Raw genomic sequence first — 12,305 nt, forward strand, 5'->3', positions numbered from 1 at the left:
CAAAATAATTTTGGGTACGTGGTAACGGATTGGCTGGAGGGGTATGGCGGCCCGCGCGGCTTTCTAATTCTGGTAGGCCCGCCCTTTTTCATCGGTACCCCTTCGGTCGTGCGCGGTCGCGGGATCATGAGTAGCCCTACGCGTGGAGCTCGTCGCGACCGTTCGCGTCATTTCCTGGCTAGGAGGGTTACGTCGCCCTCCTACTTCTAGTTGGCAAGTACGCGACACGCTTCGTTACCAGCGGTTCGAGCCGCTTGGTATTTGTGTGTCGCGCAGTGAGCTTGGGCTGTCCATACGTATTGGCGTCGCTCTTGTTTTCCGGTTCGAGCACTCGATCGGCGAGTGTTATCGTGACGCTCTCGCGTATCTTGGGAGATCGTATGCTCCCCTCCTGTACTTGATGTTCCAGGGCTTGGCATTTTCGTTGTACAGTCCGTGCTGTCTTCGCTTTTCGCGCTTTGTTGACGACGTCCGTCGTGTTCGATGAGCTTGATTGTCAATTCGTTTTGGCTTCTCGCGCTTTCGTTGGCCGCCCCGGTTGGGTACGTTGGTCCGTTCGTATGCGTCATCTGTTCCTAGCCGCGACGTGTTAATTACGCGGTGACGAAGCGGTTGGGGGCCCCCTTCTCAAGAGTGAACGACCGCGTTCACTTCGGAGGTGATTTCCCTGCCTGTACGCGTTCTCAGTCGTTTTGCGTATCGCGACACTAGCTCCTCGGGAGCATGTGTTCGTGCAGTCCAAGTGGGCTCGTCGTAGTCAGCCCACTTGATGAGGAACTCCGTAGTTCCGTCCTCTACTACGCGATGCTTGAGCAGACGCTCGACCGCGTACTGCGTGCCCTCGGTGACCTTGTCGGCAAGGTCACCTGGGGTTGTTGCACTTGCGCGTGGCGCGTCCGTCGGAGGGGGCGCGTACACGCAGCGGTCCGCCGAGACGCGCTCCGTCACCCCATCACGGTCGATCGTGATGGTTCGTTTGTCGTTGGCCAGTACGCGGTATGGTCCAACGGCCGGTGACGCGAGCTTGTTCGACGTCTTCGCCCCATCGGTGGGGTTGAGGTACACGTCGTCCCCCGGCTTGAGTCGCGTGTTAATTCTTCGTACGCGTTTATCGAAGTCGCGTTTGTAGCGGGCTTGCGTACGATGCAAGCTTTCGTAAGCTTTTTGGATCGTCTCGTCCAAAGTCTTGAGAAACTCTGCGCGTTGAGTTCCCCTGTCCGGAGGGGGCGCGTCCCCGTCGGCTCTTCGAAGAGAGAACTCCGGCGGGGGTCTGCTGAGCACGAGCTCAAAGGGTGTCGTACGCGTGGTTCGGTGTACGTGGGAGTTGTACGCGTACGTGAGCGGTCCCACGTACACGTCCCAATCATCCTGATGCTCGTTGACATAGTTCCGAAGCATCGACGCGATAGTCCGGTTGTAACGTTCAACCTGTCCATTCGTCTGGGGATGATACGCGGACGTATACAAGTTAGTTATCCCCAGTACGCGACACACGCTGTGGAAGAACTTCGCGTTAAATTGAGGACCGTTGTCCGACAACAGCGAACGCGGAACGCCGTATTTGAAGACCCACGCGTCACAGAATGCTGTCGCGACAGTGTACGCGGTCACCGTTCGAAGCGCGACAACTTGTGATAACTTAGTGAAGCGGTCAGTGATAACGAGGAGGAAACGTTTCCCTGCCTTCGTCTTCGGGAGCGGACCCAAGATGTCAATGGCGAGGCTCTCGAGTGGCCGCTTGGCGGGGAACAACTTCAAACGGTTGAGGTGTTTCCGCAACTTGACCCGGTTCATCGCGCAGGTCCGACACCCTCGCACCGTGGCAGCGACATCTGCAGCGAGATGGGGCCAGTAGTACTTGCGTCGAAGGGCGAAGTACATACGATTCTGGCCTGGGTGTCCCGCGATGGCCGGGTTGTGGCACAGGCGGAGGAGCCTAGCGCGGAGCGTCCGAGGTACCACCACCTGGACGATATCAGGATCAAAGGGGTGTCTCCGTTTGAGCACCCCTTGGTGGTCCTCGAAGAACGCGGAGTCCCGGGACTCTGACTGTCGTGCCAAGACGGTTTGGCAGAAGTCATCCACGCGTTGCTCCTCGGCTATCTCCTCTATCGTAAGAGGGGCCTGGAGGTCGTCCTGCGGTGGTGGGACCGGAGAGTCGGGCGCGCCGCCGTCGGGGTTTTCGGCGCGCTCGATGTCGGCGGCGTCGAACTCGTCGTTCTCCTCCCAAAACGAAGTGGGTCCTTGGAGAGCGGGGGATTCGTCGTCGCCTCGCGGTTCGTCGCGCATTCGTACGCGCGACCTCGTCCTTGACCCGGCTTGGTTCCGTGTCGTCACGAAGACATGGACGGCCTGATGGTCACAGCTCGCGGTACAAACGTGGTCCGCGAGCTCGTTAGATACGTCTCGAACGGTCGTACCCCCGTCGAAGGTGGGAATGTCGTCATCCACCTCGACGATGGGGCGAGGGTCATCGGCGACACGAGGCGTCACGAGGCGTGACAGGGCATCGGGCACCTGATGCACGCGCCCGGGGCGGTACTGAATGGTGAAGTCGTATTCAGCCAGACGTAGCCGCCACCGGGTGAGTCTTCCGGAACTCTCTGTGAGGGACATGAGCCACTTCAAGGCGTCGTGATCCGTTCGGACGGTGAACTTCGTTCCCTCTACGTACGGCCGTAGTGTGCGGACGGCCCACACTACGGCGAAACACTCGCGTTCAGTCGCGCTGTAGTTCCTCTCGCTGTCGTTCAGCGAGTAGGACCAGTAGCCGACGGGGCGCCAGTCGTTGGACCCGTCGTGCTCCTGCAACAGCGTGCAGCCAAGCTGATACGCGCTCGCGTCCGTATCTATCATGTACGGTCGTCCATACCGCGGAAGCGCGAGTATAGGTGGGGCGATCATCCGCGACTTGAGCTCCTCGAACGCGTGTAGTTGCGAATCGGTGGGATGGTCGAAGTCGGGGTCGGCATCCTTACGCGTCATATCCGTCAGTGGACGGGCAATTTTCGCGAATCCCTTGACGAAGCGGCGGTAGACGTTGCACGCCCCGAGAAACGAGCGCACCTGCGTCAGCGTCCTCGGGAACGTGAACGTCCCGAACGCGTCGGCTGCGGTCTCCGCGACGCTGAGCTTACCTGGGGATATAACGTGCCCCAGGTAATGGACCTTGGGCTGAAAGAAGCTACACTTCTTGAGCTTGAGGGAGATGCCGGCGCTCCCCAACAGGCTCAAGACAGTGTCGAGGTGTTTCGCGTGCTCCTCGTGCGTACGCGAAAAGACGATGACATCATCCAAATAGACGAGGCAGATCTGCCAACGGACGCCTGAGAGGATGATGTCGAGCGCGCGCTGAAAGGTGGCCGGTGACCCTTTCAGCCCAAACGGCATCCGTAGGTGGTGAAAAGTCCCCATGTGCGTGGTGAACGTCGTCTTGTCACGGTCCTCCGGCGCGACTGGTATCTGCCAGTAGCCGGAGTTGCAGTCTAACGTCGTGAAGACTGCCGCGTCGCCCAGCGAATCTATACAATCGTCCATACGCGGCAGCGGATACGAATCCGCTAGCGTCTTCGCGTTCACGCGCCGGTAGTCCACGCAGAACCGAAGGGTTCCGTCCTTCTTTGGAACTAGGACTACCGGAGAGGCCCACTCGGTGCTGGCGGGTTCGATGACTCCCGCATTCAGCATCTTGTGGACCTCTTTCGCGACCATTTCGCGCATCGCGGGCCCTTTCCGATAGGGCATCGAGCGGATGGGCTTCGTGCCTGGCTCGAGGGGGATACGGTGTTCCGTCGCTCGGATCGTTCCGAGCGTACCGTCCCACAAGCCCGAGTGCTTGCGTAGCATCTCGAGGACTTGTCCGCGTAACCTGTCATCACTGATGTATGACAAATCCACTCCCTTTTCCCAATCCGTGGCGGGATTTTTGGGATCCTTATCTGGTACGCGTACAGTGCCCTCCGTCGGCGAGGGGTACTCCGCGGATCGTACCTCCGCGTTCGCGATCACCTCCTCGGCGGAGCTTGGTCGGCCAGCTCCTACCTCACCGACTTGGTCGTCCAAGTCGGTAAGGTGCAACGCGTGCGCGATCTCCTCCGCGACCCGGCGCTCGGGCGTTAGGATCGCGAGGGGTTTTCGTTTCGCGTAGCCAACGACAGTGTGCTTTGGTAGCCGCCTTGTGCAACGCGAAAAATTCGCGACGACGGCCTCGAAGGTCTGGTGCGGTAGGACCTCGGCTACGCCGTTGGTCAACCTCACCCCGAGGCGGTGCTGAAGCGACGGCTTTGGCTCCAAGAAGACGAGCCCTTTCCCCGCGGTCGTTACCCGTACGCGAGCTTGTGACATCGCGGGGATGGTAACTCAGCAGGCAATACGGATCGCCTGCGGGGCTTCTTCGCGTACGTCAGCTCGGCTCGTCTGACGGCCTTGTCGTCTGGTCGGGGGAGACGGCTCCCCCCTCCCGTCGACAATGGCAATGGATCCACCTTGACGGAGTTCAAGCTTCTGTGCGTCGACATCGATACGACGCACGTGCGCGTCAATGAACGCGGTCCCAAGGAGAACGGGAACCGCGAGCTGGTCCGCGACGACGAACGGAACTCGGAACTTCGTGTTCCGGAGCCGGACGGCCAGCCGGACAACCGCGCTAAGCTTGAGCGGGTTGCTATTCGCGCCTGCCAGCCGAGGCAAAGGCGCGTCGCGTATTACGTAACGCGTCCAGTCGGGAGGAAGGTCGGCCTTCCTCACCAAATTGTATCCCGAGCACGTATCAACGGCGATAGTGTGGGGCTTGAACGCGTTGTCCTCCGTGGCGATCGAGCCGAGGACATTATATATCTTCGACGTCATCAAGCAGATGACGCCGTCGACAACCTTCCGCGCGGTCCGATTCGCGACGTCGTTTCGCCTGGGGCGTCGGCGACGGCTCTTTCCGCGTTTACGCGCCCTTCTTCCTTGGTCGCGGGACGTCTGTTGTTCGTTGACGTCCGCACGACAAGTCGCGTCCTTGGGCGGTTCGCGGTCCTCCCGCAGCTTAGAGCCTACGGGGGGCTCCGGGGGTTTCTTCTCGGGCGTCGGGCATACGGAAGCCACGACGTCCCTTATTTCCTGCGCCGGAATCACGCGGGATTCGGCGTCTTCGCGTGGGGGAGTGGGGGATATTATCGGTAAATATCCCCCGTGCCTTTGTCGGGCTCGCGGTGACGGGTCGATGGGATATGGACAAGACGGCTCACGCGACCGCGCGAACGTAACCGTCTTTACGCGTTTTTTGAGCTACCGGAGCTATCGGAGCTAAGCGCGTCGCTACCGATAGCTGGCACGCCTCCGCGTCCCTCGACGAGTGGGGGCGCGGGCGTGGTCCATCTTGGTCTCGCGGCTTCGTCGAAGTATTCGGACACTTCGAGGCCTTGATTCACCACGTCTGGATGTTGCAGAATTTGCGGGGCCGCGGGTGCCGGATCTCCTTCGCGTTCCGCCCTGGGCAGGGCATGCGTATCCTCTGCCCAGTCCTGGAGGTACATTATCGCGTTCTGTACCCCCGGCGGGAGTCGGGAACGGTCCCGGTCTCCCCTTCCGTCTTGACGCGGATATCGCGTGTCCGCCTGGCGGAAGTCGCGTCTCCCGCGTTGGTCGAGTTCGTTACGACGGTACCCGCCACCGCGGGGCGGGAAGCGGGCGCCCGCACCCGCTCGACTCGTGTACCCTTGACGCGGAAATCGGTCCTCGCGAACCGATTGCTGGAGGAGGTTGCGCATCCCAGGACGCGTCTCCATCTGGTACTTGTAATTCCTGTACGCGGTGAACATCCGTTGCTCGGGCGCCAGGAATGGACACGCGTACATGGCATGCCCGTACGTACGGCATAGCCAACAGACGTACGCGCTACCATCTGTGGATGCAAAAGATGCCGCGTGACGCGTCTCCTCTTCGGTTAACTTGGGGACGCTTGCCGGTATGCGATCCCCTCCTTGACGCGAAATGTCCAGCTCCTGCACCTTGTGGTCCGTACCACTTGGCAGGCGCGGAGTATGCGCGAACGCGGTGGCGAAGCTTCCGGTCGACCGCGTTGACGCCGATGTGGGAGGTCGACCTCCCCCTTGCTCCATGCCTCGCGCGATGAGAACAGGGTCGGCCTGCCACTCATCTTCTCCAATATGGAGGGCTGTCGCGGGTGAACTTGTCGCGTTCGACCTCGATGATCGACCCGCTCTCCCTGCCGGTTTCGGATCCGGCAGGGGTAGGCCGCGACGCGCGCGGAAGGTAGTACCTTCCGCCGTCGCTATACGGCGGATGCTTGAGAGGTCTGTCTTCTGCGATCCGGGCAGTCGTTGCACCGTTTCAGCCACGGCGGCTCGGGTCGCCGGGGCTAGTCTGCGCACGAAATAATGCGCGAGTGCTTGTTCGGTGAACACCGCGGGGCATCGGAACGCGGCGGACTCCAATCGATCCGCGTACGCGTTCTCCGTCTCGTGGGGTTGCTGTCGCGCGGTCGCGACTGTATCATACGCTTCACCTAACACGTCTTCCGTGAGGTAGCGTTTGATGAACTGGTTGACGAGGCCAGGCCAGCTTACGTCGTCGTGAAGCTGGCTAGCGCGTAGTCCGCGCATGGTGTAACTCGTATACGATCTTTCCGCGTCGCGTTCAAGAAAATGCGCGAAGACGCGGACGGCAACACCTTCGGTTAGGTGTTGCGCGTTGAAGGTGATACGTATATCCTTCAAGAACGGTAGTAACTGAATCGCGTCAGTGCCGTCGAAGCTGCGCATCGTGGGTCGAATCCCACGACAGCGCTGGACGTACTTCGCGATTCGTCCCGCGTCTCCCGAGGTAACGAGCCTCGACGTATTGTCCAACCGATACATGCGGTAGTTCGCGACATCGCTGAACTCCTGTATCATGGTATGGACGGGCTCAACCCCGGGTGCCGCGGGTCCCAGCGTCCCGAAAGGGGTGACGGGCAGCGTTCGGATATCGACCGGACCGGGATGCGCGGTGAGGTCCACCGGCTGGTAGCCGCCCTAGCGAGGATCGAAAGAGAGAATCGGTTCTCTTGATCCGCGGGCGGCTCCTCCACGGTCCTGGTCGTCCGCGTACGGTACGCGTCTCATCCCCCGTATGTCTCCGGCGACATACGGGAGGGCTTGGGTTTCGGACGCGACATTCGCGTCCCTTGGTGGTCTTGGGCCATCCGCGTACCGACTGGATCCGGCACCCGTCGGTTGGAACTCCGGTGCGTCTGACGCGATCGGGGGAACAGTGGCACCGGGCCCCCTCGCAGGAGCCCCGGGCGACCTGTTGGTCGGGGTCTGTTCCACCTCGCGAGCGCGTCTCCGCGTCGAGTTGAGTTCCGCGGCCATATGGGCAAACGCGTGTATTTGCTCCGCCGACGGGAAGGGTTGTGCGTCGGGTCGTCTTGATGAGGCCGACCTCTCAGGGCGGCCTTCCCTGTCCTCGACAGGGGAATCGAGACGCGAATCCTCGACGAGCGCTAGCCGACTCTGTAGCTGGTCGACTAGCGCTCGGAGGTTCTCCAAGGATTGGGAGACGCGGTCAAACCTTCCTTCGCGAAGCGAGCGTAGCTCTTCCATACAGCGCGTATATACCGCGTCCGAGACGTCAATTCGAAGCGAGGTCCGGACGTCCTCGATGTATTCCGCGATCCTGTCATACATTGCGCGAGCGCGTCCCTCTGAAAACCCAGGCGACGGTTCGCCGTCGGTACGACCTGCGGCGGCGCCGCCGAAGGGGGCGCGCAGCGCGCCTGACTCGGAGGCGCGGCGCGCGGTTGACTCCATATTCGCCGGTTCCGTCTGAATCGAGTTCGCGGTTCCTTCTTCCATTTCGATGCGCGCGGACGCGGATCCGAACGATATTCTTCTCGCGATAATCGCGTGGTCTTCTAGGTCGGGAGACCACTGTAGTATAACACCCCCCAACGGAGAGGGGTGTATACTTAGCTCGATGTAGACCCGTACGAGGGGCGAGAAGACGGGGAGAACACACAGCTCACGGGACAGGGAAGCGAGCCCTGGTAGCGTGGTACAGCGGGACGGTCGGGGACGAGCGTACGCGCGGGCCGATCTACGCCTCCACGCCCCGGAGCAGCGCTGGGTAACGTACCAGCGCTGACGGGCGGAGGCGGATCTAGGCTCGCTCGCGTACGCGGCTGTCCCCTACCCGCTTTGTCCCGGTTAACGCGCGCGAAGGCGGATCGCGCTCGTCAGTTAAGCTAGAAGACGGACCTAGGCGGTAGGTCGTGGACAAGTCCGTGCTTGTCCACCTACCCCGCCGCCGGTCGCGCTCGTATTTAATGTATACAATGCGTCTATCATAATACTACAGTACTGGTATGCTGTAGTAACTTACTGTAGCGCGGGTCGTCCCGCGCTGTAATGCTGTCAGCCGTCGGGGCTGACAGCACACGTGTGAGACGCGTACTGTACGCGCGGTGGTACGCGCCTCCTACACGTGTACGCGTGTGGTCCCGCGTCCTCCGTACACGTGGGGGTACACGTGTGCGCCGGTGTGGTTCGTATTGATCTGATCTAAATCTAATCGCGAACCGCCGTTATGCCACACCTGGTACATATCGCATCCAATATGTCGTCCGTATCTGTGCGAATATACATCATAAAGATAAAGATGATACCTTTCATCCCCCGCAACCACACATACATACAGTATCTCCTATTCAAAAGCAGTCGTCATTGAGGCTTTCATCACTGCTTTGCTGTGTGTCGTCGCGCTTTCCCTAAAACATATCTTTCATGAAAAGGCGACTTTTAAGAAGTGGTCCCTCATGACCATGCTCGTTGTCGCCCTTATTGACGTGGCAGTACAATGGACAGGAGGTGGCGTGAACCATGCCATGTCATTTGCCCTTGCCGCACTTGAAGGCCATTAGGCCGAGCATTCTTTGTACTGGGTCGGACCGATGGTTGGTGCAGTGGTTGCAGCTTGCATGCACAACAATATTTTGAAAACTGGAAAGCGAGGCTTCCTCGACACCGCTAAGGAGCCCCCACCAGAGCACGCCCCGCCGAAAAAGACCAACCCTGCTCCGCTTTTGCCTTCGTCTCCTTCGCCGCATCCACCCCGCCGCACCCCGTCCCCGTCCCCGCCCCCGCCCGCGCCGCCGCCCCCGCTCTCGCGTGACCAACATTGTGAGGGGGAGCCCCACCCGCCGCGCACGGGGAGGAAGCGCCCGCGCTTTGAGCGCCACGAGTCGCATCGGGACGCCGACTTTCATCCCTCCGATGGCCATCTGAGGGAGCACCCCGCCTTGTCCGTCGAGGGCGCGTACAGGGGTGATGAGCTGCATCGCGATGCCGTCCGCGATTTTTTACACGCTTTTACCCCGATCGCGTCGTAGAGGTGGCATAAAACTGTTTTGTCGTCACCTTTGAGAGGGACGAACAGAGGCGAGATGCGAGGCTAGACCACAAACGAGGCGTGAGCTGTGAACGACGACGAGACATGTGTTGTGAGCGGAGGCGAGACGTGAGCCCTCAATGGAGGCGGTATATATGTCGTGAACGACGTGTGGGTGTTGAGGGGCAGGCGGGGTCGGGCCCCAGGGGTGGAAAGGTGGAGGAGGGGCGGAAGAATGATGGACAGGACTCGATGAGGCCATTGGGCGGGAATTGAGTACACAGGGGTGGGGGGAATGCCGAGGAGGGTGGAAGGGATGAGTATGTGGCTGTTCACACGCCGGGAGTGCCCCCCGGACCCCGATGCTTTCACACATATGCACACAGCAGATTGGTAAAGACAAGAGCTTTATTGATGCGCAAACACCTCATCGGCCCTAGACGGAGCCGTGAGCGTTCCATATATGCTCAATGAGGTCGCGTTTCAAGGAGAAGTGGTCCACTTTACTTGTTATGCGCGAATGACGTGACGATACAATGCTAGCCATTCCCGTCGGCAACTCACTGCCAAGAAGGTACCGAGTTGCCGACTCGAATTCCCACGTGAATGACTGACCGGCAGCGAACATAGCAAGCGCCTCACTGAAGTGCTGCAGTGACGCCATGCCACTTTGGTAGTTATCTCTTCGACTCTCCACAATCATATTGTGGAGAATAATGCACGCCACCATGACATTCGATACATCACTTCCCTTCCAAAGTCTTGAAGGGTTCTGTAGGATATGAAACCGAGCGACAAGCACCCTAAACGCTCGTTCGATGTCCTTCCGTATCGCCTCTTTAGCCTTTGCGAATGCTTCCTCCTTTTTTGCCGTGTTGTCTTTTATTGTCTTCATAAAAATTGCCCAGCTTGGGTAGATACCATCGCCAAGGTAGTAGGGCATCGTTCGTTGTTTTTTATTTAACGTGTAAGGAATGGAGGGCGGAAACTCATCAGCGATGATGCGCTCCATCGTTGGTGATCGGTCCAAAACGTTGATGTCGTTCAAGCTTCCAGGGCTACCAAAGAAGGCATGCCAAATCCACAACTCCCCGTCAAAAATTGCCTCTAGAACGATATTCAGCTTCCTCTCCTTTCCCTCGAATTGTCCAGCCCAAGCTATCGGACAATTTTTCCATTGCCAATGCTAACAATCAATACTACCCGCACACCCCGGAAACCCCCTGGCAGCATTTATTGCCAGTATGCGCCGTAGGTCCGCCTCATTGGGCTCGCGTAGGTACTATATTCCAAACTTCTGTATCACAGTAGAACAAAAAGGACTTCAGTAACTGCAACACTGAGTCTTCAGACATACTCAGATATTCGTCTAAAGAGTCAGCCGCTGCTCCATACGCCAGCATGCGAATTGCGGCAACCATCCGCTGTAGGGGATGCATTCCTCCACGGCTCAGCGCATCCTTCCTTCTGACAAACAATCCTTCGCCCTCAATCGCCCTGTACAGCCTGTTGAACACTGTGCGTGGCATTCTAAAACGCCTTTCAAATGACGCATCGCAATAAAGTGGCGTGGTTGAAAAGTAGTCTCGCTTGAGGCGGTTGAGTGCGGCATCGAAGTCGCGGTTGAGATTTCCTCTTTTCCCGCTCCTTGATCCTAGTCTAATGAGAGAAGGAATTGTACCTGGAAAACCAGGCAGTGTCCCAGAGGCGACGAGGTAGGACAGGTTCTCGTCGTCACTGGAGTCAGGAGAAAAAGTCGGTGGAGGGCAGTCGTAGTTGCGAGAAGTTGCCATGGTAATAAAAAGGGTTGAACAGGATGAGTGCAGCGGTGCTGAAAGGATATGTACTGCGCGGTAGAGTTGCGCCGCGGCTCTATTCCAGAAAATCTATTCATCAATAGAGCAATAGAGTTACCCAATAAAAATTAAGCACTTGGCGAGATATTTTTGATTAGAGAGGCAAATACGGTCATGCCGTAGAGATGCTCTAACGAAACTTAACGGTACAAAGGGCAAGGGGACCCCCCCAAAAATAACTCTGAAAAACGAATGTTGCAGCGACCTTGATCAAATAAGGTTAACACAGACATAACGTGTAGGCAGAAGAGGTATCGATCGGCATGTGAACTTTGTTTTGTTTGGCCTCCTCGAGGGCCGCCCGATAAGGAGAGAACGCATCACTGTGCAGTATATCCGTACGCCTAACGGAAGCCCACAGATAATCAGGAGAACGGAAGAGAAGGATGTCCTGAGGGAACAGTCGCAATCACCCCAACTCTTCATGTGTTCTCGACGGCACAACGTCGTACTGTACATGTTTGTAATGATAGCCATAGACACTGTACAGGTACACATCACACACGTCCCACACGTGGCCCGCACGCAGCCCTACCGGCGGCGGCGTCACGTCTTAAGGAGACGGACGATCCCAAGTCCCAATAAACTGGTCCATCATTCACCGCACTTCAGGTTATGGACCCGAACACCCCAGCGCTGCGCAACAATCAACCCCCCCTCCCCTCGCCCCTCGAGTACCACTCACCAGACCCTACAGAGCCTCCGCAAGCTAGCGTAGAGAGCCCGCCTTCAAACCCATCCTGGCCTGGTGTTGAGCACGAACCCCACCCAGCTCCACCACCGCAAGCTCCTCCATCCCGAGTCGAGCCACCCCCAGCTCCGCAGACCCGCGTAGAGCCCCACACAGACGCACACATCATGAACCCGCCTGATACCCCACTAACCTACCATACCAAGACCCCACGAGGCAGGCTCCCCGACCTCCTCCCAACTGGTAACAACTATCAGCTCTGGCGCCAAGCCATCCAAGACCTCGCTACCCTAAATGACATGGACTCCATCCTTGACAACTCGACCCCTATCCCACCTCCACATACCCCCGAACACGGAAGGCACAGGCGACACTGTGCATAC

General features: G+C 58.7%; 1 protein-coding gene across 1 annotated transcript; it reads right to left on the minus strand.

Annotated features, from left to right (window-relative positions):
- Positions 1-9,811: 9,811 nt before the first annotated feature.
- On the minus strand, positions 9,812-10,904 carry CHC_T00008253001 (hypothetical protein). Its single transcript, XM_005712190.1, has 2 exons — positions 10,671-10,904; positions 9,812-10,513 (listed from the first exon to the last, which is right to left on the minus strand). The coding sequence occupies exons 1-2, from the start codon at positions 10,902-10,904 to the stop codon at positions 9,812-9,814; spliced, it is 936 nt and encodes a 311-aa protein (XP_005712247.1).
- Between the last annotated feature and the right edge of the window lie 1,401 nt (positions 10,905-12,305).

This window comes from Chondrus crispus, genomic scaffold, assembly GCF_000350225.1.
Source record: "Chondrus crispus Stackhouse genomic scaffold, scaffold_98, whole genome shotgun sequence".
NCBI classification, from domain to species: Eukaryota; Rhodophyta; class Florideophyceae; order Gigartinales; family Gigartinaceae; genus Chondrus; species Chondrus crispus.

Excerpts from the sequence above, each read along its gene's own strand:
- CHC_T00008253001 (XM_005712190.1), bottom strand. The coding sequence starts at position 10,904 with ATGCCACGCACAGTGTTCAACAGGCTGTACAGGGCGATTGAGGGCGAA. Across the intron at positions 10,514-10,670 it reads TGTTCTACTGTGATACAGAA|GGAAAGGAGAGGAAGCTGAA; the intron begins GTTTGGAATATA and ends GGACAATTCGAG.